Genomic DNA, 20279 nt, shown 5'->3' with positions numbered 1-20279 from the left:
AAGATCAACCTCCCAGGCTGTTGTAATTGTGCAACCTGAATTTCTTGGTATATGACTACATCCCATCCAAAAACAGTCTGGTTGTGTTTAGAATAGATTTATGAAAGATTTAGAAAACTTAGCGATTAGAATATTTGTGTGAGATTGTATGGGGAAAATACAGAATAACAGATACAATGTTGCTTAAAATGTATATAGGAAGTGCAGTGTATGCGATGGAAGTCAATCAATGAAATTTTATTATTGAGATATTTGTAGAATAAATTTGGAAGAAAATATTCCAACTTTTCTTCTTCTTCTTCTTCTTCTTCTTCTTCTTCTTCTTCTTCTTCTTCTTCTTCTTTTCTTCCTTCTTTTCTCTTTTGTTCTTTATATATATGTGTGCGCTTATCTGAAATATATATGTATGAATTTGCAATATTTTGCTTATATTTTGTAATAATTATGTTAAATAAATTAAAAAACAAACAAACCGAAACAGTCTGGAAGCGCCTTGATTTAACAGGGAGAAGAAGACAATGCGAAATTACGGTTCGTATTATTTGGGTCCCTTGCCAACGCTAGACACGATGGCAAACACTTGCTGCTGGCGCTGTGAAAACAACCACTGCTGTTTTAAGTTTTTGCCTGACACACCATGTTATAGCTGTTTAGAAATCCACTCCTCATCCACACATTACTAGGTTGTGCATCAACGTTATGGTTTTCATAGTCAGTCAGTCCCCCCCCAGGTTCCTGACAGCCTCATCCCCAGCACATCCTACTGAATTGGTCCACCTGTATGAACAATACTTAGGATTTATGCTTAGCAGGTGCAGGATTGTTTTGGGCTTACTCGGTGTCCATGCCTGCTGCAGAGGGGATGCTGGGTTGCTACTGCTTATTGTAGACTCTGTATCATTCGCCAATACACAAGAAACTTTCCGGCTGACTTTGACTGCCATAGTGTTTGTTTAAAAAAAAAATGTAATTAAATTTTTAAAATGAGATCTTTATGGTGTGGCTCTTCGCAACAGAACGGGCACCTCTCCCTGTGCATAGACACACTCCCACCAAAGTGCCAATTCCATCTATGAGAAGCGCATGATTGGTAAATGAAACATGCTTTAGATTTGTAATTGTACGTATTTGTTTCTTGAATTTATACCCACGAGAAGCGCATGATTGGTAAATGAAACATGCTTTAGATTTGTAATTGTACATAAAATGAAAGGGTTTAAGGTCAGTGAGAAGGAGGGGGGTTGGTTTGAGAAAATATTGAATTATTTGGGCAGGTTTGAACAATCTGGGGCAATTAAAATGTTAAAAGTTAAATAAACCTTGTGGAGGGAGGAGTGTTAAGGTATATAGAATTGTACATATGGTTGATTTGAATATATTATTGATTATGTATACCCAGTGTATCAGCCGCCTGGGGGTTTTCACTGTTTGTTTTCACTGTTTGTGTTTTGATTGTTGGTAAAAAAGAAGAAGAAAGATTTGTAATTGTAATTATTTGTTTCTTGAATTTATACCCTGTCCTTTATCATCAAATGATCCTGGGGTTGGTCACCATGAACACATAACAAATAAAACAAGATTAGGAGTCTTGATATACAACCCAATAAGACGACTCCAACACTCCACTGTTCATCAAAATGCCTGGCAGAAGAGGAAGCTACATTGAAAACTATTCAATGTAGTATGCTTGTTTATGAATGGGATTTATACCTTGCCATTCATCCTAAGGTCACAGGGCTACATCAGTGAAGATAACAACAAAGGGCCATATTCACCTAACTGGTCCCATGTAAGACAGTCATCTGCCAGGGATTCATAAGCTGTGGTTCCTGCCTTGCAGGGGGTTGGAATAAATGACCTTTGGGGTCCCTTCCAACTCTACAGTTCCATTATTCTAAGAACTTCTGCGAGCAAAATGGGGCCAATTGTATTTGCTGGATTGATTTCCATTCCAGACATGGGATGAATAAGCAAACATTTCCTGCAGGACTTGATCTCTTTCTGCAGGGCCTGTAAGAGAGAGCTATGAATTAGCCTGATCCTCTATTCCCTTTCCTCTTCTATGAAGAAACCCTTTCTGGGAACCCACATTTAAATGTTTCCCTGGTCTCCTTGCTGGCCCTAGTAGGACCAACTTGGCCAGTTAGCCTTGGTGATCATTCAATGTCTACTGACTCGGTTTTTTTTTTCTTTTCCAAAAATGACCCTGAATTTTTGAATTTTATTGATATTGATGCTGCATTTTATGTTGTATTCTATGCTGTTTTAAAGTCACATTTTAATCAATGTTTTATATTTGCTGTAAGCCGCCCTGAGCTTACAGTAAATATAAACCGGGAAGGGCGGGGTATATTTATTTATTTATTTACACCCCTGTTTCTGTTGGAATCCTCCAACATCCTCAGCTATTCCTTTTAGATGATGCTCTTTTCTTTTCTTTTCTTTTTGGTAGTATTATGTTTATTGAATATTGCCTGTGTTGGTCACCTTGAATGCTTGTTCAAGTGGACAGGGCATAAATACCCAGAACGGGGCATTATTAAAGCAGAAACAGGAAACAAGCATCTTTGAGCATTTGATGACAAGTTGTGGAAAACTAGGGACGCTGGTGGTGCTGTGGGTTAAACCACAGAGCCTAGGACTTGCCGATCAGAAGGTCGGCGGTTCGAATCCCCATGACGGGGTGAGCTCCCATTACCCTGTCCCTGCTCCTGCCAACCTAGCAGTTCGAAAGCACATCAAAGTGCAAGTAGATAAATAGGTACTGCTCCAGCGGGAAGGTAAACGGCGTTTCCGTGCACTGCTCTGGTTTGCCAGAAGCAGCTTAGTCATGCTGGCCACATGACCCAGAAGCTGTACGCCGGCTCCCTCGGCCAATAAAGCGAGATGAGCGCCGCAACCCCAGAGTCGGTCACGACTGGACCTAATGGTCAGGGGTTCCTTTACCTTTACCTTAGTGGAAATATACTGGGGAGCTGAAATGGGCCCAGAACTTAGTAACTAAGTCCACCAACCTTTTGCATCAACTCTATCCCCATGGCATGCAAAGTATGCAGGAACTTGACGGTTTCTGAGTGAAACTTTGAATGGGGAGCATTGTTCATTATGACAGACTTTTGTAAGTCAATGGGGGGGAAAGTTCGCTGGATTCTTGTTCATGTTCTATGTGTCCTTTTTCGGATAACTCTTGCACCAGAAAAAATGCCTCTGCTGCTTACATAGTGCACAATCTATATGACTCCTCAGCAATGTTACTAATCACTTTATGCATATTTATGGGTGGGGTGCAATTTGTATATGTGTGTGTGCCTGTATTTTTACTGCCTTACAATATAGGAGCACTTATCTAACACCCCAGATGCTTATGTTGATTATGCTTAGAAGACGAGGGATAAATAAGGAGGTAGGGTTGCCAATTACTGCAAGATGAAATCTATTATTGCTGGAACAACATCCCCACTTTCCACAATCATACCTTTATATTTTAGCCATCTCTCGTTTCCTTGTGGGGAAACTAAAGAAGCTCGGCATATGTGTACTGAAAAGCTAATGTCAATAGACCATTTAGAGCATGGGTGTTGCCAAGCATGTAGGATGAGTTAGGGAGAGGTACCAGAGGAAGCAGGTACAGTGGTGCCTCGCAAGACGAAAAGAATCCGTTCCGCGAGTCTCTTCGTCTTGCAGTTTTTTTCATCTTGCGAAGCAAGCCCATTAGTGGCTTAGCGGATTAGCGCTATTAGCAGCTTAGCGGGCTTAGCGGATCAGCTGATAAGCGGCTTAGCGGATCAGCTGTTAAGCGGCTTAGCGGATCAGCTGATAAGCGGCTTAGCGGATCAGCTGTTAAGCGGCTTAGCGGCTTAGGATCAGCTGATAAGCGGCTTAGCGGCTTGGGGAAAAGGGGGGGAGGGAAAAAACCCCGCAGGAACTCGCAAGACATTTTCGTCTTGCGAAGCAAGCCCATAGGAAATTCGTTTTGCGAAGCACCTCCAAAACAGAAAACCCTTTCGTCTAGCGGGTTTTCCGTCTTGCGAGGCATTCGTCTTGTGGGGCACCACTGTATTAGGTGGAGAAATGTCCAAGCAAACCAGCCCCTACAATGAGAACAAAGAAAGAAAATGATGCCCGTTTCCATTTATCAGAACTATCTTCCGTTTTAGATGCCGTGCTCCCTGGGAAATGAGTGTTGTCCTTCCAAGTACACGAGATTAATTGGCAGTAATTGAACACAGTTTGGAGGCTAATTATGTAAAAATTGATATTAAAGAATACTACCAAATTGATGGAGTTTAGCAGTTCATATTTAGTTTTACAAATTACATGAGTTGAGAGGCAGCAGTAAGAAACAATAAAAATCCACTGAGAGCTGCTAAAGCAAATTAAGGTTTACTAGTCCTTTGAAAGACAAATGATCCAAGCGCCTGTAATGTAGGGAGGGCAGTAAAAATTGTTCCTGACATTTACTATAGATTTAAAATATCAAATGGTCGCAGATGCCATATGTTGAACACATTTCATTTTTTTCCCCCTCCCCTTTGAGGGTAAATGCTGCTTTATTCCAAAGGACAGCAAGGAAGGAAGAAATCTGAGACAAGAACTTCTGGATCCAGGTTTCTGGTGCTGCAGCAGAAATATCTTAAGATCAATGGTTTTCAAAACATGCGTTGCGGAAAGCTGGGGTTCCTCCAAAATTTATCAGGGGTTCTCCAACAAGAAAGTCAATAAGAATAGAGTAGCATCTCTGAGGGAGGGACCTTGGCTCGATGGCAGAACAGAAGCCGTCCATTTAGCTCTCCCAGCTTCAATCTCCAACATCTCCTTTCCTACAGCTTCCACCTATCAACATCGGATGCTCGAATTAGAGGTGGTTTTTCCAATCTGATCCTAAGAGATATTCATAATTCCCCTTGGAAAACTACAATTAACCTCAAATTCCGCTCTCTTCTCAATTTGAACTGTAAAACTGTTCTTAACTTAGAGTGTATCAGCCCGGCGGCCCTACCTCTAATTAAAAAGAAACTACAGCAACTTGACTTTTCTAACACAGCTTCCTATGCAAGAGGACCGTGTTCAGGCCTAGCCCTAGCTATTCCACCCCCTGAAGGGATCCCTCTATATTGCTTCACAATTTCTTCGGAGGCTAAGCGTAGGGCCTTTACCTGTGCCCGTCTCAACTGTTTTCCTACAGCAGTTCTGTCGGGTCGTTATTCCAGAGTTCCCATTGCAAATAGAACATGCTCCTGCAATGACACGGCCCTGGAGACTATGGAACATGTAATGCTCTTCTGTCCCAACTGGACAGATGAAAGATCTCGGTTTTTAACTCCCCTCGTGAATAAGCTTCATCTCCCAATCCAGCCTTGGATAGTGTCCCTCTTTCTGCAGGATTCTGATTGTTGGATTACCGAGATGACAGCAAACTTCCTGCTTAGTGTGATGAAGAGGAAAGCGGCACCAACTTCTTCTTTAACTCCACAGCTGCAGTTGATACGCCGCACAACCGAACGAAGTTCCAAGTAGCCTTATTGTACAAGGACAATCGAGCTAGGACATATCTGAGGAGCTGAAGGACCCTTTAACGGTCCTCCTCCAGCCTCAGCAGTTTTTTGTTGTTGTTTTTTTCTTTGTTTAAGTAATCGCTCAGGACGATATCTACCTTTACTTCCCCACCCCTATTTTATGTTGTTATCTCAATGTATATCATGCTATGGCCACACGGCTAATGCAATAAAATTCTATTCTATTCTATTCTATTCTATTCTATTCTATTCCAACATCTCCCATTTTTAAGAATGGGGGGGTGACAAGAAAGACCACCAGATAAACACGGGCAATCAGAGTCATTGTTAGCTGGCATAGATATTAAGTTCTGTTTGACTTTTTTTTTAAAAATGCTGCTTGCTTGCTTACTAGGTTTTTTTAAAAATAATAATAATTGTTGGTCTGTTTTAGTGTGCTGTATGTTAAACTTGTGCCTCTTTTTCTATACACTTGCAAACCACCTGGGAATCAACGTTGATGGAGTGAAACATAATTACAGGCAGGTGCTCTCCCAGGTCCCAAATGCTGGCATTTCCCACCATTCCTCTAATTCCTTGAAAAAGACCATTCCATCTCTCATCAGCCCTGGCCAGCATAAACTAGACAGCCATAACTTTCCCATCCATGAATTAAACTAAGGTATCATGCTATTATCTACCATATAGGAGAGAGAAATGGAGAGAGGTGCTATCACCTGCCATATGGAAAATGGCTATTACTTATTTTTATAATAGCCTGACTTGGTGACTAAAGAATAGAAGTCAGCTGGGCTCATTCAGGGCATCCTATGTACCTATGCTCAGGCAGTTATATCTCCCCTTACCTGTCCACATGTAAGGAATTGCAAGCTGCGGGAAGGTATAACGTGGGTACAGCACAGTCACAGACTAAGATGAAGATTAAACCAATGAGCATAGCCCACATTGACCCCAAGGGCCATACTTAACAGAAGCTCAATGGAGAAGTGGTTGTCCCATTACAGCTCGGTTGAGCACATAAGGAGAGCTGGGTGGAAATAGCTTCTGGAAGAGATCTCAAGTTACTGGTCAGTGAAGTTATTATGCAGGCAGGGGCATCAGCCAGTCCTGGGTCAGGAACCAAGTGGAAAACATTGGTGGACAGAGACAGGCACTTCAGCACCCTGGACAGAGCCAGGGAGTAGGTTACTTGTTTGTAAGAATGTAAGAAGACTACTCTTGTGCTTGAATCCTACTTGCATGCTTTCCCCAGGCATCTGGTTGGTCAATATGAGAACAGGGTGTTGGACTAGATGGGCCATTGGCCTGATCCAGCAGGCTTTTTCTATTTTTATAAACATGTATCACAATACTCCAGCACTTCAGGAGGTCAGACTCGATAATCCACCTCTACAATTCTAAGTCCCTAATCAAAATGCAACACCGTTCCATCACATCAAAGCATTTCATTGTGTGACAAAAACACATAATACAGCCATCAAAATAATTCATCTACATGTACACTACATAATACTGTACATTCGTGCTACACAAAATTAATCTAGTTCAGTTGGTAGAACATGAGAGTCTTAATCTCAGGGTCAGGCGTTTGAGCTCCATATTCCTGCATTGCATGGGGTTGGGCTCAATGACCACAGTGATCCACTCCAACTCTACAAATTCTATGATTCTATGATACACCTCCATATACACCTCCCCCAAAAATCTCCTTGCACCCACCACATCACTCCATTCACCCAAAGAAAAGATAGACAAGGACTGGAAGGTGTTTAAAGGATATTTGTAAAATCATATTGAAAAATCAGAACTCCTATTAGAATAAATAAGTCCCGTTATAAATACTGAAATACTAAATAAGATGGATAACAACGTGTAACAGAAAAAGAAACAGAAAGTTGGTTTAAAAGTGTGTGAAAGAAAGTAATAGAAGTGGAAATAAATTGCAATTGAGTAGATTGGAAGTCTAACACAAGGATGGGGTGAGGGGTGAGGGATGGGGGTGGGAAAAGGAAATATGTGTGGGATTGAGGGTGGGTATGTATGAATATTTTTAAGGACTGTATGAAATGTATGTTTGTATATTTGCAATATAGAACATAGATCATAGAATCATAGAGTTGGAAAAGACCACAAGGGCCATCGAGTCCAACCCCCTGCCAAGCAGGAAACACCATCAGAGCACTCCTGACATATGGTTGTCAAGCCTCTGCTTAAAGACCTCCAAAGTAGGAGACTCCACCACACTCCTTGGCAGCAAATTCCACTGTCGAACAGCTCTTACTGTCAGGAAGTTCTTCCTAATGTTTATGTCTGTATTAATGTTGAATTATTTTAATAAATTAAAATTTATTAAAAAAACAATAATGAACCAATAATTTGGTGCAGTAAACTTGTGCCACTGGCCCTCCTAATTTGCTTGGCCCCTTTTCTGATCTATCAGAGTCATGACTGAGGTAGGCAGCACAACAGAGTTGTGTTATGAGTTTTTTTTGTACTTGTATTGATTTGTCTTCTGTGGATGCCCTGTAACTTAAGAGAATATTCTGGGCCCAGTATTTACTGGGTGCAATGAGGGCTATTGAGTCTAACCAGCACATCATACAAACTGTTTGTTTATGTCTCTACACGGGAAGATTAGTGACAGCAGACAAGCAAATCTGGAAGAAATTATCCAGGTTAAACAGTATGTGAGCAAAGGGGATGTCACTGAATGCAAGTTGCATTCCTTCCTTGCTGTAGGTCTAGGAGTGCTTCCTACATCCAACGGTGTCCTCATATGGTGAGATTCCCTACCCACACCACCACCAGAAGCCAATGACATGTAAGGTGGGCATTGAAACTCACTATCTCACAGAGGGTGGTAGCCAAATAAATTAATTGCACTAGCAGAATAACTATGGCTTGCAAAACGGAAGTTTCCCTCCTCTCCTCCCCCTGTGCAAATCTGCCCCAGGTGGTTGTGAGAACTCCCCAAACAAATGTAGGGAGTGTGGATGGGAAGATGGAGGAAGAAAGTCCCATCGCATAAGCAGAAGTTGTTCCGCTCTTCAAGGAGTTACTTAGTGATACTTTGGATGCAATCCAATGTTTTGTCATGTTTTTAAGTGCTCCTAAGGGGAAGAAAAGGGACGCCGGTGGCGCTGTGGGTTAAACCACAGAGCCTAGGACTTGCCGATCTGAAAGCTGGTGGCTCAAATCCCTGTGACGGGGTGAGCTCCCATTGCTCGGTCCCTGCTCCTGCCAACCTAGCAGTTCAAAAGCACATCAAAGTGCAAGTAGATAAATAGGTACCGCTCCAACGGGAAGGTAAACGGCATTTCCGTGCGCTGCTCTGGTTCACCAGAAGCGGCTTAGTCATGCTGGCCACATGACCCGGCTTAGTCATGCTCGGCCAATAAAGTGAGATGAGCGACGCAACCCCAGAGTCAGCCACGACTGGACCTAATGGTCAGGGGTTCCTTTACCTAGGGGGAACAATATTTCTATAGTTCAATAAAGGTCTGTATCGCTGAGTGGCTAAGCAAATGCCATGCCTACACAAGACTGCAGATTCAGGCCTTTGCAAACTCCAGGTCATGCAAAACGTGTCTGAAACTGTGGCAAGCTGCTGCCAGTCAGGTGTGGACAACATGGAGCTGGATAGACAAATGGTGTGACTTTGTATAAGGCAGCCTCTCATGTTCCTTTCAGGGAGTGTATTCACTATTACAGGCATGCCCAGCTTTGGTACTAGTGAAGGAATCCAGTCTGAAAACTAATGGTATAGAAGAAAGACAATTACTTTATTTAATAAAAGCCTCAGCGACATGCTTTTTAAATTAAAAAAGAAACAAATATTAGAAGTTTTAATAAAAGAATACAACGCACGGTTGAATAAAAGATCTGTTACGGATAAACAATTTTTGCCTACTAAAGTAGCTGGAAATTTTACTGCTAGCAAAAACTGGATGATGGCTTTTATTGGCATGAGATGTAGGACAAAGAAAAACTCACGAAGTTATAGGTCCCAGCACTCTAGGAAAAGTACATGTGCCATGTAAAAACTCCATGGATGCCGAGAAAGAAAGCAAAAGCCAAGTCTGACCAGATGGTAAAATTGGATGTTACTGAATGACGTCATAGAACAGACTGATCTGTATAATGAAACCAAGCAAGCCAGAAGTTTTTTTAGAGTCCAGGAAGACATGAATGGAAGTGGTGCATGAAAGAAAAGCACTCTCCTTTGAGAATGCTTTGAGGAGATCATGTCTAGACTCCAAATGTTAAGAGGCTTTTCCATTTTGAATTCAGACCAAAGACTATAGCAAGCAAGCTCTGGGGTAGATATGCTGAATTCTGTGCTTCCTTCCAACAACCACTTTCGTGAGGCAGTTTAGGAGTGTATCTGAAAGGGGCACCTGGAGACTGTTGGTTGAGTCTATCGGTGTCTACCCATGCAAGGAGTCCAGCCCAACAGGGATGGATCCCTGAAGAACCTATAATGCCTGAGAGAGATGTTCTCTAGCCAGAAAGGCAGGCAACATACAAGTCTAGGGCTTGAACCTAGAACCTCATGGCTGAAAGTCAGACTTTGACTTGGACTCTGTGTGCCCAGGCTCCTCTTCACAGAAGGGGATACAGGTGAGGCATGGAACATTACGCCTTGTGATTGGTAGGCTGTTCGAAGCATCAGGAATGGCTAGGCCAGGCATGTCCAACAGGTCAATCGTGATGGGTAGATCACTGCCTGTTTTTTTTATACTGGATTGCTTGGAAGTTGGACATGCCTGGGATAGGCCATTAGTTCTTGCCTGGTCGAGAGAAGTGTCTTAGTCCTGGCACCAGATATCACAGTCCTTTGATCTGAAGGACTCAGTCTAGCTGACCAGGGCCTTTGCCTGCTCCCGGCAGGTAAATCTCGCTAGTCCATAGCACACAGCCAAAGAAAAAGCAGTGGAAAGTCAGTCAAGAGTTTGATACCAAGGAAAACAAAGCAGGCCCTTACAGAAGAGCAACAGCAACTGCTGCCAAGCCTGCCATTAGCCTTTTCCTGCTTCTTTAAACAGGACTGCTGGGAGTTCACTGGAGCCAAACCCGATCCTCCGCAGTTGTCAAGACAATACGCGCCAAAGTGCAAGGCAGGGGGTGAATCTCGATGGCCACAGGAGATGTCAACCAAGTTGCACGACTGTGTGCTAAGACTTTTGTATAGTAACTGCTTTTAGCTTGTGCTAAACTCCGCTCAACCCACATTCCCAGTTTGTTCCACTTTGGCTGTGTGAATGGATCAGCTTGCAAGTCAGCAATATATCTAATAACAATAGGCTTATAGTGCAATAGCAATGGTGCTTTTGTCGAATCAGCAACCCAGCATTTTCCATCCCAAGGTTCTTTCTATCAGGTTGCCCTTCTCAAAACATACCATCAGTATCTTCTTCTTCTTCTTCTTTTTAATATTGTGGTTTAGTTAGAAGCCTCTTTATTTTTTAAGACTTATTTTACTGTAGCATTATCACAGCTTAATTTTCATGCAGTTTAATCACATTGGGTTATAAACTAAAATATCTCGGTACTTATGATAGCATCTAGTGGAACCTACCCATTTGCTCCTTTTAGTACCCCTGACTCATCATCTTACTCTATATTCATTCATCAGTGTTTTAACAACCGTTCTAAAAAATGTGATGTGATAGATAATTTGTCTAAACATGCTTGGCTTTATATTCATTCTCTCTCTCTCTCTCTCTCTCTCTCTCTGTGTGTGTGTGTGTGTGTGTGCGCGCGCGCGCGCACAAAGCCATTGGGGCATCATGCTTACTAGGAAGTAAATCCCACTAAACTCAGTGGGGACCTACTTCAGAGTAGGAATCAACTGCAATTCTTTTCATTCTGTAGCAGTTTCCAGCTTTGTAGTTCTTCCATTTATCCTGAAAACAACCCTAGGAGGTCGATTGTGCTTAGAGCCTGAGCTGTCCAAGACCACCCCCAGCTGAGAAGGGCTTTCTGGCTGAGCGAGGCCCGGAAAAAGAAAAACTCCTACATCTAAAAAAGTGAACACACAATCCACCACACCGCAGGATCACGGACTTCATCACACAATCCATTTTTTCCCTAAATAGATTTTCAGAGAGAGAGAAAATGCATTCAAAACACCATCATTTGAAATGTTGCCACAGTCTCACCTCCTTCCATCAGACAAAGGGGAAAGGGATCATTTCTTCCAGTCCCACCCCCACCCCCCCACTTTCAGGCTGAGCACAGGGAACAGCTCAAATCTAGGAGTTCCTTCACTGCCTTCTCTCCCTACTGATTCCCAGAAATTGTCTTCCTCTCTTTCTTGGGAAGGGGAATAGCTCAATAGTACAGCATGAGCTTTGCATGCAGAAGGTCCTAGGTTCAATATCTGGCATCTCCAGATAGCTTTCCAGGTCTGAAATCCTAGAGAGTCACTGTTGTTCTTTAGTCGTGTCCGACTCTTCGTGACCCCATGGACCAGAGCACGTCAGGCACTCCTGTCTTCCACTGCCTCCCGCAGTTTGGTCAAACTCATGCTGGTAGCTTCGAGAACACTGTCCTACCATCTTGTCCTCTGTCGTCCCCTTCTCCTTGTGCCCTCCATTTTCCCCAACATCAGGGTCTTTTCCAGGGAGTCTTCTCTTCTCATGAGGTGGCCAAAGTATTGGAGCCTCAGCTTCACGATCTGTCCTTCCAGTGAGCACTCAGGGCTGATTTCCTTAAGAATTGAGAGGTTTGATCTTCTTGCAGTCCATGGGACTCTCAAGAGTCTCCTCCAACACCATAATTCACAAGCATCAATTCTTCGGCCATCAGCCTTCTTTATGGTCCAGCTCTCACTTCCATACATCACTACTGGGAAAACCATAGCTTTAACTATACGGACCTTTGTTGGCAAGGTGAGTCACTAGAGGTGTGGAAACTTTGGCCCTCCAGTTGTTGAGGGCCTGTGGCTCCCACCCACCCCTTGACCACTGGGGATCTCCCCTGAGCCATTTGAAGCTAGATCCCTAGGTTATGATATTGGTTACACCTTGCTCAAACAATTACCTTGGATGCACATGCCATAGGGAGAACTGGGGGAAGAACTAAACAAAACATTTGCAAGTGGATTCTATTTCTGCAGTGATGATTCTTTGAAAAGCCTACGTAAGTATACAGACAAAGGAATTCAAAAGCTACCTGGAGAGTTCTGGCAAATGAAAGAATAAAACTTGAAGATTGGAATGCTGAATTTTAAACCTGGATGAGAGAAAATCACTTTAGTCTGATAACCGGATTACGTAGAACAAAAAAAGGAGAGAAAATTAAGAACTGAAGAGCATAAAATTAAGGTGGAATGCAATTTGAACAGTAAGTACATGATGCAGGCTTTTATATTCATCTCCCCCTCCCAGTGTCCAACTAATTAAAATTACAGTCAAAATGAAAGAGACCAAACTTGTAAATATCTTTTTGCTAATGATGTTGTCTTTTTAATCATCTTCGCATTCAAAGACTTTTCTTTATTCATTTAGAGCTTTACAAATCAAAAATTGTTTTGCTCCATTTCTTAAAAAGTTTTCTCTTAAGCTATGAATTTGGAATTTTTCATGTGATTTTCTGGGTTTTTACAACTACCCTTGTGAAATCATGTATTGTATCAATTCACGGGATCTTATTTTTGCTGCAGAATATATTTTGTACATGATAATGGGATTTAATTCAAGCAACCTTATTCATTTAGGAAGGTCAATCCATCTGCTCGTATTATTCATATTTAAGATGCACTTTACATAAAAATACAACAATCACAACCCAGTATTTTATCTGAACTACATTTATCATACATATACACACAATATACAAAATAAACAATGATTACGTAATGGAAATGTGTTGAAAAAACAATGCTGATATGCTACTGGAATACTGTAACATTATTAAGAATTATATCACACAAGTGAAGTAATGAATAGACAGAAACTCATTTGACTTACAATGCTCCTTATCCAAAGTCTTCTCTAGGTATAGATTGGAACAGGGAAACCTTCTTTTAGCCCAAGACTCATATCCCTGGGCTTCTACTGAAGAAAGGGTGGGACAGAAGTGCAATAAATAAAATTATTTTTGTCACCCACACATTCCAGTTTCTGGTTTCTTAAACTGCAGCGTCCTGAACTGGACACAGTATGCAAGTATGAGGTCTGACCAAAGCAGAATAGAGTGTTACCTTTACTTTTCATGATCTGGACACTAAACAGTGGTACCTCGGTTGTCAAACTTACTCTGTTCTGGGAGTCCGTTCAAATCCCGGAACGGTTCGGAAACAAAGGCATGTCTTCTGATTGGCTACAGGAGCTTCCTGCACTCAATCGGAAGCCACGTCGGCCGTTCGGCTTCTCAAAAAACGTCCACAAACTACAACACTCACTTCTGTGTTTGCAGCTTTCGGGAGCTGATTTGTTCCGACAAATAAGCCGTTCGACAGCCAAGGTACCACTGTACTTCTGTTGATGCAACCTAGAACTGCATTAGCCTTAATAGGTGAACTAATAGCAGTGTACTGGAAGAAGCAAAGGTCACCAGTGTCGAAGCAATGATTCGTCAACATCAACTTCGTTGGACTGCTCATGTTGTGTGGATGCCTGATTATCATCTTCCAAAACAGCTACTCTCTTCTGAACTTAAAAATGGAAAGCGCAATGCTGGTGGTCAACCAAAGAGGTTTAAAGACTGTCTCAAGGCAAATCTTTAAAAAAATGTAGTATAAACACCAACAATTGGGAAATATTAGCCTGTGAGCGCTCCAATTGGAGAACAGCCTTTACTAAAGGTTTCATGTGCTTTGAAGACACTCGAACTTAGGACGCAAGGGAGAAACGTGCTAAGAGGAAGGCATGCTTGGCAAATCCACACCGTGTTCAACTCCAACCTGGAAACCAATGTCCCCACTGTGGAAGAGCGTGTGGATCCAGAATTCACACTTATGGACACATTGTCAGAACCTTGTTTATGGAAGACAATCTTACTCCGCTATGAGTGATTGCCAAAGAAGAATAGCAACCACATCACCCTGCTGATACATGTCTGGCTTCTGGCCAGATCCTGTTCACATGGGCTGCTATCAAGCCAAGTGTCACACATGATTTTATTTGACAATTCTTCCAGTACAAATGGACTTCCCTCTTCTCTCCCTGCAGCCTCCTCCACCTGCTCCAAAGGACTGGGGGGTAACCACCAAAAGAGATTTGGAAGGTGCAGGAGACCTGCAGGGAAAGGAGAAAGAAAATCCCACTGTGCAGGCAGAAGCCTTTGTGCTAATGAGACCACTTCGTTGGGATACAATGCTATATGCCAAACTTGGCATTTATCTGTGTTGAAATTAATTTCGTTTGGCCCAGTTCTACATCCTATCTTGAATCTATTTTTAAAACACAAGAACGGAGAGATTTACAGGCAGTAGTGGAAGCTTTTTTCTTTTTTCTTTTTTTAAAAAGATGCAGTTATGATGGTTTAGAAAGATCATACTGAGGATGAATTTTTAAGAAGGGTGGGAACAGGCAAACAGGAATTATGAGCCAAAGCTCTATTTCAGAGATTCAGACCACCCCCGCCAATCATTTCTGAAGGGGAAAACCTTCAGCGGACAGTCTGGAAAACCTCCAAGAATTTTCAAGGTTTGAAAGGGATTAACAGTATCCTTTTGGGCCTTCCAAATCAGTACAGCATATGGATTGGTCTGGTCTTCCAGTGTTGGCAATGTCTGTAATGGGAATATTTTTTGTAATTCAAGATGTAAATGAGGCATTAGAGAACCTATGTACTTTATGTGTAGAAGATAACTGATTTATATGGTTGCTTTTGGACACCTGCCAGGAAGAAATAATTCTAGGGAGCCAAGATCGTGTTTTGCATATGTGCGCAGATGAAAAACTCAAGGCCACTTGACGTTATTTTTAGAGAAAGAGGTCTGAACATTGGAATAGCTAGCAGCATGCAGGACTGTGCATCCTCCATGATCCTTTGCTAGCACAGAAATTCTTACAGGAGACAGAATTCAGCATCCCTGTGAATCCTAAAATATTTTTTTTAAATGGAAAGAGCAAGCTTCCAGTCCCTATAGCTATGACAATTGGCTTAAAGATGTGTAGGCAACACCTGATGGAATCTCAGAAAGTGGGGAGTAGTGGAGGTGGGTTAAGAGACCTTTGTGCCGGAGTTCAACACGTTGATTAAAAAAAACCCCAACTAAATACCTGATCATTTTTTTGCCCTTTAATCTATTCTCTGAAGTGGGCTGTCTCACTCAGCATAACTGCTCAGGAAATTGCCTTATATAGAGTCTGGCCAATTAGTCAATCTAGTTAAGCAAAGAAACATAATTCACCCAATCTAGATTACGGCAGGGTCGCCATATTTCAAACAGTAAAAATCCGGACAGAAAAGTTGGTGAGCTTTTTTATATTTTGGCAAAGTTGGAAAAGTTTTTAAGGAAAATAGCCAAAAACAACATGGGTTGCCATATGTCCGGATTTTCCCGGACATTTTTAGCGATTTTTGGCTGGCCCTGCTTCCGACTGCAGTATTCTGTATATGTCTGGGAAATTCCAGATGTATGGCAACCCTAGATTACAGCTCTTCTACAGCCTTGGGGCCCCATCTGCAAATTCCCTGCTATTTTAGGGCGATATGTTTATATAAGGTGAACAGGCAATAACAGAGACTCTGTTTACCCAGGAGTAAGCCCCACTGGATTTAGAAGGACTTATTCCTGAGTAGACATTTATGGCATTTACCCATTAGCTGAAAAGACTCTCAGAGCAACTTGCAAAAATCAGTACTGAGGTCGCCTCCCTCAAGCTCACAATCTGAAAAGACACCACCACACATGGAGAAAAAAGAATGAGGGGGAGAACCAAGTTCTTTAAATTACATTTCTAAAAACGCAAGTTAAATAGGTTTTGCCCTAGAGCAGCCTGTCCCCAGAAGCATTATTCCCCCTCCCCAGGCCATAACTAAGAGCAATCAGAAGTTTCCAATCCTTAATAAATGTCAGTAATAAATTTTCTCTAATTAAACACATTAACTTTGCCATCCCAGCTAAGTCCAATAATTTTATCAGACATTCCTCCACAGTAGGTGGGGTTGGATATTTCCATCTTTGTGCATCTCACATTCAAGCCTGTGCATGCCTACTCTGAAGCCCCATTGAGTTCAATGGGACCTACTCCAGGTAAATTGTGTATATAAGTTGCCCTTAATTCAAAAAGGCCTGCAGTTTTTCCTGCAGTTATCTTGATATTTTTCACAGGCGTATATATATATATATATAGTATTAACTTTCCCAGTTTGTTTTGAAGTGTTTGTTTTTTTCTGTATGTTTTTAATTGTTCTCATTTTTCTCTGTAAAGCAGCCTTGAGTCCCTGTCAGGGGAAAAGGTGGGGTATAATAATAATAGTAATATTAATAAAAGTAATTTCTTACTAGACGTGTGCAAGGCTGCACCAAAATACAGCGCGTGCCAATATTTAACTGTATTTAACTACAGCCCCGCCAAAAAGCAGGCGGGAACTAACTTGTCACAAGTGGTGACTGACTCAAAATAAAGCGTGGCTTTCCTCCAGCCCCGCCCCTCCACTCTCCTCCGCGCGCGCGTTCTACCCAATCACAGTTAGCGGCGGGAGGCACGGGGCGGATTCAAAACTAAACGGATTTCAACCGTCCCTCATAGAACACAGAACGGCGCGCGCGGTGGGCGTGACCATCTCTGAACCCGCCCCCTACTTCCTCCCGCCCCTTTCTTGGCCTTTCTTTCGAGCTGAGAGGGAACGGGTATGGGGCGCGCGACATTGTCAGTAGCTTCTCTCCGGGCCCCGCGCATGCGCCGCGCCAAACCCTCCCTCAGCAAGGGAGGGGAGGAGAGAGATTGCGCCTGCGCGTTGTGGTCGAATGGTTCGGCGGCGGTTAAAAGAAACGTTTGCGCGTGAGAAGGAAAACCGAGCGGGCGGGAAACAGTAGTAATAGTAATAATAATAATAATGGCTGCCGGTGTTGGGTCGCTGCTGAGAGAGTGCCCGCTCCTCCTGCCCCAGAACCGGGAGAAGAGCGTCTATGAGGGCTTCGTCACCGCCCAGGTACTGAGACGCTGCACGCCCCCCCCAACACACGGGAAAATGTTTAACTTGCAGCTTTACCTGAGAGTAAGGTCCCATTTGACCTGAGGAGACAAGTGGCAGGGGTAGTGGGGAAGCGGGGGGAAAGAGAGAGGGGGCTTACTCGCTACTTTTCTCCTCACAACAATCCATAGCTGCCAACTTTTCCCTTTGCGTGGAATCGTATTCGGAATAAGGGAATTTCCCTTAAAAAAGGGAACGTTGACAGCTATGCAACAACCCCGCGAGGTTGGCCGGGAGTTTCGTGGCTGAGGGAGGATTCGAACCCGCGACTCTCGAGGCATAGGACGAGGGGAAGGCGGAAGAGCAGGCTTCGTAACAGGCTTAAAAGACCTGCTGGTTTCTTCAGCTTGGTGGTCGCGGATCCAAGGCAGGTCTCCATGGATTCCTGCATTAGAAGAATCGCAGAATTGGAAGGGGTATCCGAGGGCCATCTAGTCCTACCCCTTGCAGTGCAGGGTGGTGGCCCGCCTAGGGTTGGACTAGATGACCCCTGCGCCCCACTTCCAGATTTACAGTTCTGATTCTGTGCAACAGGAGCACCCCCCCCCCAGCATGCGTGCCCAGGTACAAAGCGGGTCTCAAAAAGTTGAAGGTACCTGGAACGTTCTGTGTTGTCATTATGGTTTAATGACATTGTTGCTTATTAAATTTATTAGTCTTTTTAGGGGAGGGGTTGCCGCAGCAGCTCAAAGTGACTTAAAATATTTTGAGGGAATTCATGCAAGACCAGCCCCCCCCCCCCCAAGTATCTGAATGCAAATGAGAAATAATCATCTTTTAGGATTGATAAACAAATAGCCTGATCTGGTACAGTGATACCTCAGGTTACAGACGCTTCAGGTTACAGACTCCGCTAACCCGGAAGTAGTACCTCGGGTTAAGAACTTTGCTTCAGGATGAGAACAGAAATCGCGTGGCGGCAGCAGGAGGCCCCGTTAGCTAAAGTGGTATCTCAGGTTAAGGACAGTTTCAGGTTAAGAACGGACCTCCAGAATGAATTAGGTTTGGGAGCTTTGGGCTGGGCTGCCACCAATATGCTGATGACACTCAGCTCTATCTGCTGATGGATGGCCACACTGACTCAGCCCCTTACACACTGACCAGATGCTTGGAGGCTGTGGCTGGATGGTTTCGTGGGAGCCGATTGAAACTAAATCCTTCGAAGACAGAGGTCCTATGGCTGGGTCGGGATGGCATGGGGATGAGGGACCAACTCCCTTCTCTTGCGGGGGCCCAATTAGTGCCATTGCCTTCCGTTAAGAGTTTGGGTGTAATCCTTGATGCCTCCCTTTCCATGGAGGCGCAAGTTACAGCAACAGCCAAGGCAACATTTTTCCACCTTCACCGCATCAAGCAGTTGGTCCCTTACGTTTCCCGCCCCGACCTGGCCACAGTGATCCATGCGACGGTCATCTCCAGGCTTGACTACTGTAATTCGCTCTACGCGGGGCTGCCCTTGAAGCTGTCCCAGAAACTCCAGCGGGTGCAGAATGCTGCAGCGAGGCTCCTCACGGGGTCTCTGCCATGGGAGCATATTCACTCAGTGCTTTTCAAGCTGCACTGGCTCCCGGTGGAGTACAGGATCAGATTTAAGGTGCTGCTTTTGACTTTTAAAGCCCTTCACGGCCTAGGACCCTCGTACCTACGGGACCGCCTCTCCCGGTATGCCCCATGGAGAGCCTCAAGGTCCATAAATAGCAACACCCTTGTGGTCCCGGGCCCTAAGGAAGTTAGATTGGCTTCAACCAGAGCCAGGGCCTTTTCAACTCTGGCTCTGGTCTGGTGGAACGCTTTGCCTCACGAGACCAGGGCCCTGCAGGATCTGATTTCTTTCTGCAGGGCCTGTAAGACAGAGTTGTTCCGTCTGGCCTTTGGCTTGGAGCCAATTTGATTCCCTCCCTCTCTTTCTTTTTTCTTTTCCTTCTTCTGCGATGAGGCTACATTTTAATATTTTAATGTTTCAGTATTTTAATGTTGTATTTTTTAATTTTGTTTTTAAGTTGTAATCCTTTAACTTGTTTTTATTACTGCTTGCAAGCCGCTCTGAGCCCGGCCTTGGCTGGGGAGGGCGGGGTATAAATAATAATAATTATTATTATTACCACTGTATATGATGGTAGTGTGGCAGCACCTTTGGAACTCCCTGCCTGTTGACATTAGGCAAGTACTACACTGCCTTCAGAAACCTTTTCTGTTTGGGTGGGACTGTACAGACACATGATTTGGTTACATATCTATCTTTTGTTTTAAATACGTTTTTATTTCATTTTAAAATGCATTTTTATAACAGATGTTTTTGCCACCCTAGGTTCCTTTGGGAGGAAGGTTGGGATATAACTTAAATAAATACATACATTCGTACTACTACTATGCCTTATTAGTTGCATCTCACAATCCAGTTTAACAAACAAATATTAGTAACTTTCACAGTACAGTAATAATAATGATGGGCTAGATGGACAAGTGGGCTTCCTATAACTAGAGTAGGAAAGAAGAGAGCTCTTGTTTAATTTTCAGTTTATTTATTTGTTATTATTGTAGTTATTTATGCTCCACCTTTTGGGAATGCAGGTCCATTCCAGGCAGTTTAATACATTAAGCTACATTTTA

The 20279-nt window shown here is 43.2% G+C and overlaps 1 protein-coding gene and 1 long non-coding RNA gene across 3 annotated transcripts in view; one reads left to right on the top strand and one right to left on the bottom strand.

The window, feature by feature from the left end:
- Positions 1–216: 216 nt before the first annotated feature.
- Positions 217–13623, bottom strand: LOC310702904. The gene is made up of 3 exons (XR_014523771.1): positions 13490–13623; positions 12693–12752; positions 217–391 (listed from the first exon to the last, which is right to left on the bottom strand). It is a non-coding gene; the product is annotated as an uncharacterized lncRNA (long non-coding RNA).
- Positions 13624–17313: 3690 nt separating this feature from the next.
- FANCL (FA complementation group L) overlaps positions 17314–20279 on the top strand; it is a 51080-nt gene continuing 48114 nt past the window's right edge. Inside the window, exon 1 of one of the 2 annotated variants that reach the window (XM_083494704.1) lies at positions 17314–17627. In XM_083494704.1, the coding sequence (XP_083350830.1) occupies positions 17532–17627 (96 nt within the window). In that variant the 5' untranslated portion in view covers positions 17314–17531. The remainder of the gene's footprint in view (positions 17628–20279) is intronic. The other variant, XM_083494705.1, reaches the window with a different exon arrangement.

This window comes from Podarcis liolepis (assembly GCF_965112155.1).
Source record: "Podarcis liolepis genome assembly, chromosome: 3".
Taxonomy (NCBI): Eukaryota; Metazoa; Chordata; class Lepidosauria; order Squamata; family Lacertidae; genus Podarcis; species Podarcis liolepis.
Note: the sequence above shows the minus strand (reverse complement) of the source record. Positions and strands in the feature narration are given on the sequence as shown.